Here is a 16,883-nt window from a genome sequence, read left to right as displayed (position 1 = left end):
ATATATATATACTTTTACTGTTTTCGTAGAAAAAACCAGGCAGATGAACATTCAATTTTGAAATTGTTGAAAACGCTTGTGTGGTGAAATAATTCATAACGTGTTTGCTGCTTAGACCATCCAACAATTGAAATTTGATTGATGCGAGCGAACATATACACAGACACTCGCATCAGTCTTGATGTTAAATTTTATATTTTAGACACATAATACACAAATCACATCAGTATGCACTAAGCTACATATAGTTTTAGAGTATATAAAGGGCACATTGGTTTCCTTTGTGAATTTAACATTTCTACCTTTTTGGTAGTAGTAAATAGTAATGAAATTATGTAAAAAAAAATATTTAACCACATATGTGCAAATAATTTTTATTATAAATATTATTTGACCTGAAAATTCAAATAAAAAAAATGTTTTTCTTTTCGAACAAACAAACATACCATTTACATTTTTCAATAACATTTTTATGAAAACAATTTGTTTTAGGAAGTTGAAAATGTTAAATATTTATAATTGTAATTATTGTAAATTTGCTTATACAATTAGGTTATTAAAATACATCATTATTTACAATATAATATTTAGAATTCCTATATATTATATAATAAAATATAGATAAGTATACTTTGAATAATTTGTACAATTTACAAACTTTTATTATTTAAATTATAAGTAAACATTTTTTATAATATAGGAAATGTACGAGTTATATTATTATTACGTTGCATATACTGCTACGGTATTTTTGCGTGTTCCCATCTAGCAGGTGTCTATGTACATGTTTTGTACCTATTTTACCATTGTTATCAATAAAATATACAATGTAATTTTTTAAGTAAATTGGTTTTTATTTGAAGTGCATGTTTTGATATTATTGTTTGATTTTGCATATCAATAGTATTATATTATCAGTTCAATGATGAATCATAATTTTTACGTTAATTATTATACTTAATATTTATAATAGTAATGTGCAGTCGCAAATACCTAAGTACAACTCAATGATCAATACACACACACACTCTCGCTCACATATATATATTTTGTATATTAGGGTACTCACCTAAACGTCAAATATTTGTGCGATTGTTGATCGGCCGTCGTCGCCGACCAGTCAAACTTCAGCAGATTGCATCCACCGTCGGCGTCCGGTTGACCTCCCCGAGCTAATAGTCTGCCATTCACTGTGATCGTATAATTGTACAACGTCGAGGCGGAAGCCGAGCAGTTCATCCTCACTGTGAAACAATACGATGATAATATAAGGATTTTATTTGCTTTGGTGCACGGAATAGTATACAAACGACAACAATATAATAATATAGGTATTGTGACGGCGCGTTGTGAAGTGGTTATTCTTAAAACGATACGATAGATAACATTGCACGGGGAATGCCGTATACGCGTGTCTGTTAAGCGTGTTATATTTAATATGTATACGCGTAATACGTGATATTATGTTACAATGCCCCAACACAGAATCGTCCAATTCACGAAATGGTCCGGAAAAACTGAGACCATTTCGGGAAACGACCGAGTCACTCGTGCAATATTCATGAAACGGCCGAAAGAAAACGTCAAGACACTCGTATAGTTCTACTGCTGTTGCACGAACGAAATGGACAAATTTCATTTGCCATTGTAAACAGCCGTATTATGTCCAATGCCACTGATGCATCAACTAACTTTATTTTATCTGTATTATTATATCATGTACTATTTTTATTTTTTTTTTAGGTCTCATATTTAAAATATATTTGGAGAGTTGTATAATGTGTGGATAAATTTGATTAAAAAATGTTTTTGAAACGAAAGGCTGTGTATCGTATACAACATAACATTAGTTTAAAGTTCTACAACAACAATATTCTGATCTTATATGATTATGATAAATTCTGATAAATGTATTTAATATAAATATTTAATTTCATTTATGATTATTACCTTTATTTTAAAGATTTTAAGAGAACTTTAATAAAGCATATTCACTTTCATAATCTTACACATACTACGGTTATGAATACAAGACACTTGTTTGTATATTTCCTTGAAATATTTTTCAAATTGAATATTATACCAGCCGACGAAAGGAAAAATATTTTTTGTTTTTCTTGCAGGATCTTCAAAATAATTCAATTTAAAAGATATAATACCTATTGAGATTTATTATTCAACAAAACAAAGAAACCCCAATTGCTACTTATCAAAAATATAACTCGCGTCTGTATTTCTAGTAAGGAGTATTTTTCACACTACTCGTATATGAAGTTAATGGAAAGAAAACTTTGAAAAGTAAATTTACACTTCATTCAATGGTAATAAAGGTATACGTATCGCCTAGAGATATATAGACGATAGACATAATATACATCATGTATAACATAATAATATATTATAAAACCCGTTGTGTGAAATAGTGTACTAGTAATTCCCTTTCTTACCACATACAATTTGTATACCTATGTTTTTATATTTCATAAATTATGTTTTCAATACTATTTACAATCAAAAAAAAAAAATATATATATACATAAGCTCTAGTTTGGAAAAAATATAACACCCAGAAAAACACTCAGTATAAAAATCTAAATGTTTGAAAATAATAAAACGTGATCTTCAATACGAGCATTTCAAAATAAAATCGATATTTGAACAAATGCATAATTAAAGGACATAGTTAGAACAGACTTACTCGGTGAAACATCCTTTATAAAGTTCTAAAGCTAACTTTACCTACATATTATATCATATTACCTACAATCGCGCCATCGTGAACTTAGCATTCAATTATAAATTACTGTTGCTGTTTGACATCAGTATAGCGCTGACATAACGTACAAAAAAATGTACATTTCATGAATCAGACAATTTCGCGCCGGGAATGTTACGCATTATGTATGGGTAGGTAAAAGATATTTTGCGATTTCTGTTTCGGACCCTGCGGGAAGGGGAGGGGGCGAGATGATAGTAAAGAGACGCACGATAAATCAGTATATTTTCTCGGGAAAACAGACGGCGCCGAAAATCTTGTAACAGAACAAAACAAAAATTATATACATCTATACACGCACACTATTATAGAATAACGGTTGTTTTGGCGTCAACATCCGGAAAAGCAAAACCATTTGTCATCCGGCCCGGCGAAGGGAACGACGACGCACGGAACGCGGCTGTACAGTAACGGAGAAAGTATATAATTCTTTCGATGGAATATCTGGGCGTAAAATTTTCTCCTTTCACCCTTTCTCGACACCCACAACAATTCTCTGCCTCTACCCTCCTATCGCCGGTCAAGTTTAGGTCGAACTTAAACAACTACACTGTGGCGCATTAATACATATTAATAGCAATACCAGTATAACGATAATAGTCGTTATTAGCTATGTAGTACTACTAATACTGCAACTAGTACGCTACCATAACAGTTTTCGGTGTACATATTAAAATATAGTGTACCCTATTGCATAATGCTACGCAGCGTTAATATTGTTTCAACGTACACGTGCGCGTGAAATGAAAATTCACTTGTGGCGACAACGACCGGCGAATATCGACCAACAGGCGGCGTCGTCGTGTATATTATTATAATATTATAATACGTACATTGTACGAGTAGCTGGCGCTTACGACGCAGCCACCGCCGTGTCAAGGGTGGTTCTTGATAAGTCCCAACGGTAAAGTGGTTGAAAATATTTAGCGTTTATACGAGTACATCTCACTTTTCCCGTTGTTGTAAGTACACGAAAAGTAGTTTTATGTACTTTGGACTTATTATTCTCGCTAACCGTCTAACACGAAATTATTTTTATTTTTTTATTTTCTAGTGACAACGATGCGACTGTTTTAGAGTTACTGCGTACAAAGCCACGCCGTGGGGGAGGGGGATGATCGACCTACCTGCCGCGTAAACACCGATGCGCCGTTCATAATCGTCGACAGTTAAACAGTGGTACCTCCCGGTAATATTATTTTATCGAATTATGTATTACACAGACGACGGCTCTATTGAAACGGTTCGGGGTCGATACGAGCAACTCGAATTTGGACGAGTGCCATTAAAATGTCAACGGGTTATGTGTTATATATTATTATTATCACGGTGCGTCGTACATACTAATCGAATTATACACCTCTTTTTCGCCCGTGTTTTGTGTGTACGCGCGCGTATAAACACAATATGAAACATTATTTTGTCATCGCTGTTTGTTTTTATACAATATACAGTATAGCGGACCGTGTGTACTTGTATTACATCATATAATATTATATAAAATATACACGCATTATATATTTAAGTGGTGCGTACACATAATTATGACGTTATTATACATACAGAGCTGCGGCCTTGCCGTGTTTTGTATATATTATCTAGATTATTGGATCCGGCGGCGAGTTCGAGTACACACCGTTTAATAATTTAAATAATAATAACATTAATGCTTTAATTCGTATGTTTTACTATCGCGCAAAGGTACTATAATACCACTACAACCAGCCACAAGTACTATGAATTCTATCGCCTTCACCTACTCCATATTATACGTATAAGCGTATAGAGGTACGTGTTATACATGTATCATATATATTTATATATTATATATATGCATTTTAACCGTAAAAGGTCAAGTGTAAATTAAAATGGGTGGGGGGAGAGTCGTTGTTTGTAAGTACACACATGGGTAGTGAACAACAACGGGAGCGCGTTTACAAATTCTGCCACCCCTACTTACTCCCGCAGCCATTTGTATACACGCGAGCATGATGAGTATATATAATACTCTATAACTACTGGTTCCCCGTTTGCGTACCGAAGAAGAGAGCTTTTGTGTTACGAAACTTTTCTAGAAAATACGTTTCAATTCACGACGAAAACAAATACTACCCCTAACCAGAGTACAAAATACTGTTTCAAAAAAGCGTTTTTATTTTGTCGTTGATACACTCTCGTCTACCGCTATTCACGCATGTACATAATAATAAAATGTGTTCGTATTTTTGCTGTATGTTGACCGCAGCGACGTAATATAATACAGAACAATGTTAATAACTCAAAACGTGACGCAATACCGTTATATCTTATATTATGATCGACTCGACCAGTCACAACTAAAAAGTGTTATTATGTTAAACAGTATAAACTAATAAAAACACACCGTAATTTTGCGGTTAGTTGGATTATCGCGTTTTTAATTTTTTCAGAACGTCACGAAAAAGCGAATATGTTTTATTCCGTGTTCATAAATCACTGTTTTAAAACAAATTATAATGCAAATTAACTAGCACAAATTAATAAATTTCTGATATGAATGTATGCACCTATAATAGTGTATAATGTAATACAATACGGTAAATGTTATTATAGTATTTAACTTTTTATATTTTATTATTTTTTTAAAAGAATCTACATAATACATACTTACCTATTTAGTCGTTAAAAAAAACAATACAGAAAATATTTGAAAGTAAGAAAGCATATATTGTGTATTTAATACTTACAACATTTATGTAATCACTACAAATTACAATAATTATGGTAATTAGTACGATTTAAAAAAATATATAATAGTGAAAAGTTAAACATTTTCTTTTTTACGGTTCACAAGTTTCTTTCAACCATTTTTTATTATTAATTTTAAATGTTTATAAAGAAAAAGTTTTTGAAATACATTTCCTTTCAGATTAAAATATTTAACAACAGCTACACTTAGCGATTAACTTTGCACAAAGAGAAATATTGTAGGTTTAAACAGTAAACGCTATATTATAGTCTAAAACCAACTGTTATTACAACAGTAAAAAAACAAAAAAAAAACAATGAATAATGTAAAAAAGCATTGAAAATATTTATGTGTTATTATAAATATATTATGTTATTATAATTTTCATAGATGATTATTTTTCGAAAAATAGTGTTAATTTTCACATCAACTAAAACTTGATTGAAATTTCAAATTAGATATTTTACAGGCACCTTGTTTATATTCATACATTTTTATACATTGGAGTAACGCACAAAGTATAGGTACTATCTATTTATTTGTCATAATATAATATACACATCGTATTTCCTTAAATTAAATACATATATTAAACAACTAGGTATATTATGTTTATGTGTGTATGAAAATAATATTACTATTCAAAGAAGACAACATATTATATTGTGTTTTATTTACTGAATATAAATAAATCGATCACAATACGTATTATGTCAACGAATTTTATTGTTAAAAATATATTTTTTTATTTATTACTCTTACTAAAAGAAAATATACATGAAAAACACCATTTCCATTGTCATTGTATCATTCGAACCATGATTGTGACGGAACAGTAAGTATAAAATATTATGAATTGTAATATTCATCAATTATTTTCTATTTGACATTTTGAGCTATCATTATACATTTATTTTTCAAAATTTGCACGAGCTTATAATAATTACGTAAAAGAAATATTCATACGATCATGACTAAATAATATTTTCGATTAGCTTTTTATACCTTATATACTTGTATTCAGGTTTTTGATGTAATATGAATAGTAGTATATTTTTTAATATTACCCCCCTCCCCAGACTGACAATTTTTAATATTTTAAAATAATTTATGCATTGAAAAAACTTTCTCGAAAAAATGAATAGAATGGTACCTATTTGACGTTTGCCAATTACACGTTATCATTGAAAATAAAATAGTTGTATACCATAGTTAGTACAGCGGTTGGAAATGTATATATATATATGACATATGTATCTGTTTTTTAATTACTTACCAGTAATCATAATATGCATATTAATATGATACTTAGTGACCAGAAATATATAATGTTTAGTGGAAATGTGTGTCATGAAAGATCTTCTATTTTTATAAATATAATAGATATTATACACGCCTATAACTCACATATGCAGTCACAGAAGCATGGATGGTAATATGAAAAAAATCGTATTACTCGCTTCCATGCTGCAAAAATATATTTTATAAAGAGTAATATTTCGAGCTATGGTTAGAAAATAAAATCATATCTACTATATGCTGGTAATACAATTTACCATTTTATTTTATGAAAATGTTGTTTTTAAAAATAATGTAAACCGTGTTCATGATGAGAATTTATAATATTATACAAAATTAATTTCAAATAGCGCATATATATTCTTACCCGAGTGAAATGTATTATTATTGTGTAAATACAATACATTTTTTTCCACGTACTTAAAAGTTTTTATTTATTTTTTATTTTAATATTTAATACGTTATAGTTTTTTCTTTGTAGATAATTTATAAAACATTATAAAAAATGTATATTATTTTAATTATAAAAAGTCTTTTATGACAACTCGAGGTTATAATATAATCATGGACGAAATCGAAATAAGAAAATTACGTTTAAGACCATTCACATAATTGGTATATATATATATTTTTTTTTTTGTAGGTGATAATTATTAGTATCTATTATAATATATTATTATTTTTTTTTTTTAAATAAATAAACAAAGAGTATTTTAAATTAAATTAACTGAAGAAAAGATAATCATCCATCAAAATTTAGTATCTTCTATGGTATGGACACCCGGATTATTATAAAATAAAAAAAAAATAAATGTTATCATGAAATGATATTAAGATGTAGTTTCATTCTAAAGTTTAAAACAAAGTTTTAACACTAGAATGATTAATGTATTTTTTTATACATTTAATATTATTAATAAATATTTTTTGGGGGGTTTTGAAGTGTTAAAACATGTAAACAATTTTTTTTTAATAATTATTTAAATTTTTCAAACTATTCGAATATGTGGTTATCATTCAATATAGTTTAATAGAATTTTATTCAGTATAATACCGTAGTTCTTCTAGATTATTCTTTTTTATATTAATGTACCACCATAAACTATTCATAGGTACGCCATGACTGTGGTGACCGGAATATTTATTTCTTAAAACATAATAATAATAAGTGGATAGATAGTAGGACAGTAGGGACTATATTTTTAGTTATTTCAAATTAATAATTATTGTAATGCAAAATTTGTTGCGAACGTGGTCGAAAATTACTAATACAGAGTAAATAATTATAATATCAACTATATCCTAAAATGGGTAAATTAATGTAGATTAAAAATGTTAATCCCGCATAAATGGCAATAGGATGCTATGCCATGGTAGTGAATATTAAGTAGATACCTGTGTAATATGCAAAGATTAATTAAAGTAAAATTGTTTTTAAAGCACTTGTGTGTGTTTACTTAGTCGATAAGTAAAACAATTATTTGTATGTAACGTGTATGAGTATAAATCACCATAAAAAATATGGATAGTGAATGAAATAACTGTATATTCTGATAAAATGAAGCAACATTCAGTTCTCAAACGCGTTCATTACACTTACAGTTCCTATAGCCTAACTCACCCTTGTAGATAAACGATTTAGAATTTCATAAATTACGATAAATGCTGATAATAAAAACAAATAAATTCCTAATAGTTTTGTAATCTTGTTTCAAATACATAATATATAGGTGTAATATTAATATATATTACTATACCTATATATTTATAAAAAAATGTATGTAAATACTAATATGTTTTTTATATAATCTAAAAAAAACTATCCACATTTTTATATCAAATATTTTTTTTCAGATGATAATAACTCAATATCACGAACTACTTATATGTAGTATTGTTCACGGTCGATAGTTTTGCAATCATATTTTTCGATTGTATCATAATATGATACCTGCACGGTTCCGTGAGTCTATGGATACATCCCCCATTTATGGTTTAAAAAAATATTGATACAAAGTTATAAATATAGTACCTTACGGTCCTTACTAATTCCTGCGGTCAAGCAGAAAACTTACAATTTATTGTATTGAAACTTAGTGCAATTATAAAATTCAAAATTCTTATAAAATGTAATTCATAATATTTAGCTATTTAAACTTTTTTTTTTTATTATAATATTAAGTACTATTGTAAAATTTCATAAAAAGCTAATTAAGTGAATATTGCTCTGCTATATATTAGGTGTCAAGTGGGTCACTATTATAGGTGTAATAATAGTAATATGTTATTTGAATTCAATTATACATCATTGAATACGAGAAAGAATTCTGAACAAAAACAATTTATCAGACTATATCACCAAGTACTTAATATGTTTTATTTATACAGCTATTAAAGTCATTTAATTTACTTTTACAAGTAGTATCATAGTAAGTAATATAATTTTCTCCGAAATTATTATTAATTAATTTTATATATATTTGAAGCCATATTATATCAACTTATATAACTCAACATTTAATAACATATTTCTGTAAATATCGTAAAATAGTAAAAATAAATTCATTGCATCTATAAATAAATAATATTTAAAAATAAATTGAAAATATTATTGCGTATATTAAAATACATAAAATTTTAAGTTCTTTCGAATAATGCTTTTGAATTTTAAGTTAATAATTAATATATCGTTTTTTATCGTTATAATAAGTAATTTTGTCCAAAATTGTAAAATGCAACTTAAAATATTTATAAAAATAATTGTTTTTATATATTTTATTTGCATTTTATTGTTTCAATATAAACTACTTATAAATGGTTTTATAACAAATTATCAAAACTTAAATAGAAAAAGAAAAGTTTTTGTGAACTTTTAACTACAAAATACTTTGTAGCTTTTTGCAATTTTGACAAATTTCTTCCAAATTCTAATTTCAAGTATGTATAAAATAAAGTTTATGCCTTTGTATTTATAATATTTTCATATATGTGGATATAAGAATATCTTATGTGGGATCTTTATTCAATTTTTAAGCATTTTAATCCTATGAATAATATTGTATCGAAATGTATGTAGTAAAAAAACTAAAATAATCTATTTTTCATTTAAAATTCCTGTTTTTCCTTAATTTTTTGTTCAATTTTCAGGATAATAAAAATAAGTATACTCGTATATATTAGATCTCAATTGATATAAAAAACCATGTTTGAAATTTGAAGCATTTTATTAACAACTTATCGTGTACTAGTACACAAAAAAAAAAACATCATGTTAAAATTAATACATTCATCTCTCCGCTTTGAATCTAAAATAAGCACTATTCTCTTTATTTTACTCTTAACAAGCTTAATAAATATTATTATTTTATGAAATAATATAAAGTAACTTGTGTGTATTGTTTTTCAAAGTTCGAAATTTTTGTCAATAAAAGAGTATCAGTAAATAAGTACTTATTCGATATCTATCGAGATTGCTCTTCACATTTGTAGTTGTTTTATAAATTCTCCAATTTTTACACGTTTTAACTTAGATGCGTTACAATCAAAATTGCAATCATTGGATAGTATAGCTACTAACTAGTATAGAATCTATAAATTATCACGTGTCTCAAATACTCTCGAAAATATGAGAGTAAAAGCTCATGTATCATAATTTTTTTTTCATTATTAATTAGTTCAATGAGTCCATATGGGTATACTATTATGATTTATAATACAATTTGAAACAATAGATATAACATACAAGTATTTTTGGAATTGAAAACATGCACAACATGTACATTGAACGTTATTTTTGTTGACATTTTATAGGCACTAATAAGTTATTAGAGAGGACCGTATATAAATAATAATTATTATTTTGTTATTTAGGTACCGATTTGTGGGTATTCGAATTAAACAATGTAATATATTGTTACTTCATATTACTATTTATGAAACAGCCATTATTAATTGCAGTTTATCGTTGTAACTATTATATATAATATATTGATATCGGTTTCAACAATAATAAAATATGTTTGGATAAGTTTACGGGTTATACAGGTAGCAGGTGATGGCAAGCTTGTCACACTGTCTGTACCTAAAACAAGTATTATTTTTAACAGCAAGTACTCAAAAAATATATGTAAATATTACGTTATTAATAAATTACAATTTTAATCCGTATGAAAATTTCTTTTAATATTAATCTATTTTATCAAGATAATAGTCATTGTTAATTCTAAACGATTGAAAGCTTGTACCATAACTGGCAGAAAAATATAAAGCTTAGCAAACGTATGATTTAATAAAATGTCATCGCTAAAAGAAGTAAAAATAGGTATTTGGTAAATAAAATTACTATTATATACATTTAATAAATTCTATTAAATAATACAATTATAAAAATCCAAGAACCTATAGATTTTTAAGAAATATTATTTATCATAAAGTCAAAACCACAGTACATTTTACTTGTTAAAATATACTATGATTATAGTAATTAAGACTAAGAAATAATTTAAATATATTTATAATGGACCATAACATTAGGGAATAATTAATACAAAAATAACGATAATAATCATATTAGAATGACAATTAATGAAAATTGTATATTATATTTATGTATTATATTAACTGTTCATAAATATCTTGCATACTGCAGTCATCATTAAATTTAACCTCATTTTTTTGTAGAGTTACAACAATCGTACTATAAAGTATAAATTACCTTAATCAAATTATATAAGTTAGTACAAAAAAGTATTTTTTTTTAATGAAATTAATAGAGGAATGTTCATAATACACGAGACATTTTCTGTGCTTTAAAATATCTAGCAGATCAAGGAAACGTTAGGTTTATATACCATTTAAAATTTTTATATTACAGTGTTATAGTAATGGCGTTTACTTTTCATTAAATTTCCAAGACTGAAAATAGTTTAAAAGTTTTGTGTTAGAGCAAGTGTTAACATATATGACCACTATAACTCAAATTTACGTTTACACTGTGCTATGATTAACGAAAATTATATTTTATAAGTATACCACATACGTAGTGCATCGTGTATAATTGCCATATAAGAATTGATGACCTCAGTATTTTTCTAAGTTTTATCATATTGACGAAAATCCTAACTTTTTACTTAAAAATCTACATTTCAATTAATTTCAACATAAATATTGATTACTTCAATCTTCATCCATGCGTGAATTTATCAAACGATTATCAAGGAACGTAGGTATATTTTAATATGCTAAAAATAACAATTTTGTTGGTAGAATATTACATATTATTAAAAAATGATGTTTTTCGTACAAATTTAAAATAGTTATTATGTGAACATAAAGTTTGCGTGCTTCCATTAACATTAAAATTGTTGAAATCATATGAGCATGGTTCTTTAAAAATATTTCGTTTTAAACGAGTTTCTTTATTATCTATTTTTTTCTATAGTATATACGTTTATTTTTAATTTTTTTCTTTATCCAAACGATAAAATAGTTATTTATATAATTATTATACAAAACTTTATACATAATAATTAAAAATTACCTTTAGAAATATTTAATGATTTTGTTGTTGCGGGTTTTACTATACAAATATGAATAATTTCTACAACAATTCATATTTTTATCGGTTTCGGTGTAATTTAACAATTTGCATAAATTTTGTCTTTTAAATGGTAAATAAATAAAATATATGTTTAGCCACACTATAATTTAAGTTATAGACTATACATTCAAACGCATATAATTTCGTTTTCCGATTTGTAAATAACGTGATACGTGATTCATTTATATTTATTTTTCATGTTCAACATACAAAAATTTTTTTTTCATTTTGACATTTCGGCATTTTGTCTAACGAAAGAATAACGTAAAATCTTAGAATAAGAATGATAAGTTATATTTATATGTCTAGACTAAATTGACAGCGGAGCCATAAAAACAAGTTCTTTTTAACCTTTTATAAATTACAACAAACATGAAATGCATATGAAGTTTTTTACATTTTTGTTAAATCTTAAGTATGAACAACTTAACGAAATTTGCTAGTTTATTTATATGTAAGAATTGTAAGATGGATGGTGTTAAATTTTTTACATGAACATGATTCCTATATTTGTGTACGTTTAGAATATTTAGATTGAAACTTTTGAACATTTTAAATCTTTACTAAACATTTAGTTTTATTGATTTTACATAATAATTTGGTATTATTAGTATATAAAAGTATGGTTATTCTAATTTAATATTGAAAAATATATAAAACTATTAAATTTGGTTCAAAATGAAAACAAACTTCAAAATTTGTTTCATGATTATGACTCATAAGTTATCCATTACAAAAGCCTATTGCTTATTGTTTTATATTTTTTTTTACGATTAACTTATTTTAAAACTTAAATTATTAAAACCCATTGATCGGTGTAATCAGAATTTTTTAACTCACAAAATACAATCATATTATTATTATTTATATGAGAACAAAAAAAAAAATAGCGATAAAAACACTGCATGTATATTGTATATGTAACGTTATCATGCATGAGAGGATTTGAATCTAGTTTTATCAAAAATAAAATAAATTCATTTAAGCTGTGGTTTTATCGGATACATATCCATTAAAAAAGGTTTGTAAGCTGTTTTAATATCATAAATGTTATTTGTAATCTATTAGTTACTCGTATTGCTAGTCATGGTCTTCGAGTCATTTCTTTGATACGCAACTACTCTATGTTATGCATGCTAATTTTATTGAATTTAATTGTATTAAATGTTTATTATTTTATTGTTTGGCAATTAATATACGGACTATGCACATAACGTATATATTGAATGATATTAATTGAATTGCTGGTGATTCATATTTTATAGAATTATAAATCCGACAAATGAATAACGTCCGTCCTCGTTCGTATTAATGTTATCATGTCGAAAACAAAACACACATCACAGTCCGCTGATCTCCACGTTATTAATCCAATCCAATAGTCAGTTAGTTTATTAACTTGAAAATATATGTATTATTGTATTACGTATACACATTTTGTGTGTATACTAAAAAATGTAAATTAAAATATAATAGCACAAGCATATGCTCCGTAAATATAACTTGAATCTAATAAGTAATGACCCAGAAATGTATTATACGAAGTTTATTTTAAAAGTTACTAAAGACTAAAAAATATTATTATGGTAAAAGTTTTCAAACAATTATTCTTAATACGATATTCGATGTATTTTAAATAGTTGATCATATATCAATAATAATGTATTCATATTTTATCACGACCACAAAGTTTTGAAGAAAAAAAATATAGTTGTTTTATACATAGATTCTATTAGTTTATAACAATTTAATTTCTTTACATTAATCTTTACAGTTTTTAATTAAAATAATTTTCGAAAACAATTTTTGTTTCAAAACCAATAAGTTTATAATTTATTTGCTTTCAATTTTACGAGTTTCTCATTATTTCATTGACTAACAACCTATATAATTTGTTTAATAAAGTGATTTTTAATAGCTATGATTTATTTCCGTTCGTTGTTTTAAATATAAATATTTACTAAAATTATATTATTCTATCTGTATAACAATACTCAGTCATTTTAAATTATTAAAAGAACAAAAATATTATACACCGAAAGTATTTAATTTTTCAATATAATTGTTCGTCCTATAAATATTATTACTTGTAATAATTGTTTTTTGATGAAAAGTTAAAATTTAGAAGATACTTAGCATAATTCATATTTTGTTGCTCTGAGTTAACGTCAAAAATAAACGAAAAAAAATCACCGTGATCAGACGTGTGTTGTAGCAACAGATGGCTGTAATGACATTACACGAAGGACGCATATTATATTTAGGATCGACCTATAAGAATGTAAGTACATAAAAACGCAAAACGTGGAACGCATACATATAGGCATTGCAGGTCGATAAACCTATATGAAAAACGCGACTTTTGTATATTATTTATTTATTTTTACCAGTTTTTAAAATTACAAAACCGATAGGTGATCACGCGTAGTAGTAGCTCTGCTCTAAAAAAAACATGGAACTAAGACGTCCTGGTATATATTTGTTTATGAGAGAATAATATAGAGAGAAAAATAAAGAGAGATAGAAAATTTAAAGGTGGCTTTGAATATTGTCTACAGCGTTATTCCCCGCTTTCAACAATAGAAACTCGATTCTCAAGAGGGGGATTTATAATCTAATAAATAAATATATGACATTAAAACGCACGAGTATCAATTTAAGTATATTATTCAGATAAACTATATTATATTAGGTAGGTATGTTGTATTTGACGAGGAAAAACCACACATTACGTGGCCCTTATTCTGAAGTAGAAGTTATACATAACAATTCAGCGTGATGCTGGAAGAGCTGTGCACATACCTTCCTACTTGAAAATCAATGTTTGCTCATTTTAAATTGTTCTTGGTTAGTCTTGGGCACAAATTCTATAATTAGCTTTCTATCATTCTGCCGAACAATGAACAGTTACACTCTGCCTTTTTTTAAATAATAAAGTACGTCTTAATTTTATTAAAAATATAAACTAATTATAAAAATTTTACCGAAGTTGACAAAAAACTAAGACATAAGAAATACAAAAAAAAAAATTAATTTGACGTATAGTATCATATTAAACTAAATTAAACTTAAAATCTTAACCAGATGCCAAATATTTTAACTGTTGAGAATAATAAAATTAGGTAGTTAAAATGTATAACTAGGTAGTTAAAAAATATTTACATGTTAACTAAACAAAAAAAAAACACATACGATTTTGCTATTCTTAATAATACTGATACCTCCTGCATATGCCAAAATATTACAAGTATAAATTATTATATCAAACATTATTTTAAATATTTTTCAACTTGTGAATCCTGAAAGGTTAAATTATTTTACTATATTCAAATTAGATGATTTTGAATTATTTATGTTTACTTATACTAAAATTAGTTTTCATCCTATACAATTCACATAAAATATGTTATAAATTATAAGGAATTTTACTTAAATAATATTATAAAAGTAGATATTATACTTATTTTGTTTGTAAAGAACTATATAAATTTAGTTACAGTGATGGTGAAGAAAGATTATTTATCGTAAACGACACTTCAAGTGGATAACTTTTCAATAACTACCTACAAAAAAGTTTTTATGTTTTGTCGTTTAACTTGTTTACTTTACTTTAAGAAGTAGCATAAACGAGTTATATAAAAAAATTATATGCCTATTATAGTTTATTAACAATTAATTGTTCAAAATACTATTTATTAAATACTGAACGTTTATGATAATACTGATAATTATTTATTAATGCGCTAACATTTATAAATTTTAAATTTTAATACAAAAATTAAAAGAGAATAAATTGTAATGATATTGTATTTATAATAAAAAAATGAATATATTTTAAAATTCAAATATCTACGATCTAACTAAAAATATATTTATAGAAAGTTAATACTTGTTTTACATTATAATAATAACATATGAAAGTAGAACTTTATAAGAGATGAGTAAGTGTACCACTCTCCTATACAGTTTTAGGTGTCGAATGGGTCACTGATGGATGTGTTAAATTTGAATTCAGTGATACATTGTTGTATGCAAAAAATGATTCTGGGCAGAAACAGTGAATCTACCTAAGTATATTTCATGTTTGGTTTTTTGATATTGCTATTTAAGTAATTTATTTTATTAGTAGTAATATAATAGGTTGAATTAATTTATATTGGAAAGATTGAATTTTAGAAAGACATTATGTGTATACAATTTAATGTTACATAATATGAAAGTATCGAAAAATATGTTTTTTGAATAACAAAATGATGACTATCTATAGACAAAAAAATTTACCAACGCCTAATATCAAGTCATATAAGAGACAAACTTTAAAATATGCTGAACCGGACTTATATAGAGTTCCAATAGTTTAATAAATTACGCAGTGATAACACAATAAATGAAAAAAGACTTAGCTAGAGGATAATCTAGCCATATGTGCATAGAAACTATTAAAACAGACCTCAAAAAATGTACAAAACGTTTAAGTTTAG

The 16,883-nt window shown here is 26.1% G+C and overlaps 1 protein-coding gene across 3 annotated transcripts in view; it reads right to left on the bottom strand.

Annotated features, from left to right (window-relative positions):
- LOC114132877 (uncharacterized) overlaps positions 1-16,883 on the bottom strand; it is a 92,762-nt gene that overhangs the window by 46,249 nt on the left and 29,630 nt on the right. For all 3 annotated transcript variants that reach the window (XM_050198823.1, XM_050198824.1, XM_050198825.1), the window contains exon 3: positions 1,070-1,244. In XM_050198823.1, the coding sequence (XP_050054780.1) occupies positions 1,070-1,244 (175 nt within the window). The remainder of the gene's footprint in view (positions 1-1,069; positions 1,245-16,883) is intronic.

This window comes from Aphis gossypii, chromosome 1 (genome assembly GCF_020184175.1).
Source record: "Aphis gossypii isolate Hap1 chromosome 1, ASM2018417v2, whole genome shotgun sequence".
NCBI classification, from domain to species: domain Eukaryota; kingdom Metazoa; phylum Arthropoda; class Insecta; order Hemiptera; family Aphididae; genus Aphis; species Aphis gossypii.
Note: the sequence above shows the minus strand (reverse complement) of the source record. Positions and strands in the feature narration are given on the sequence as shown.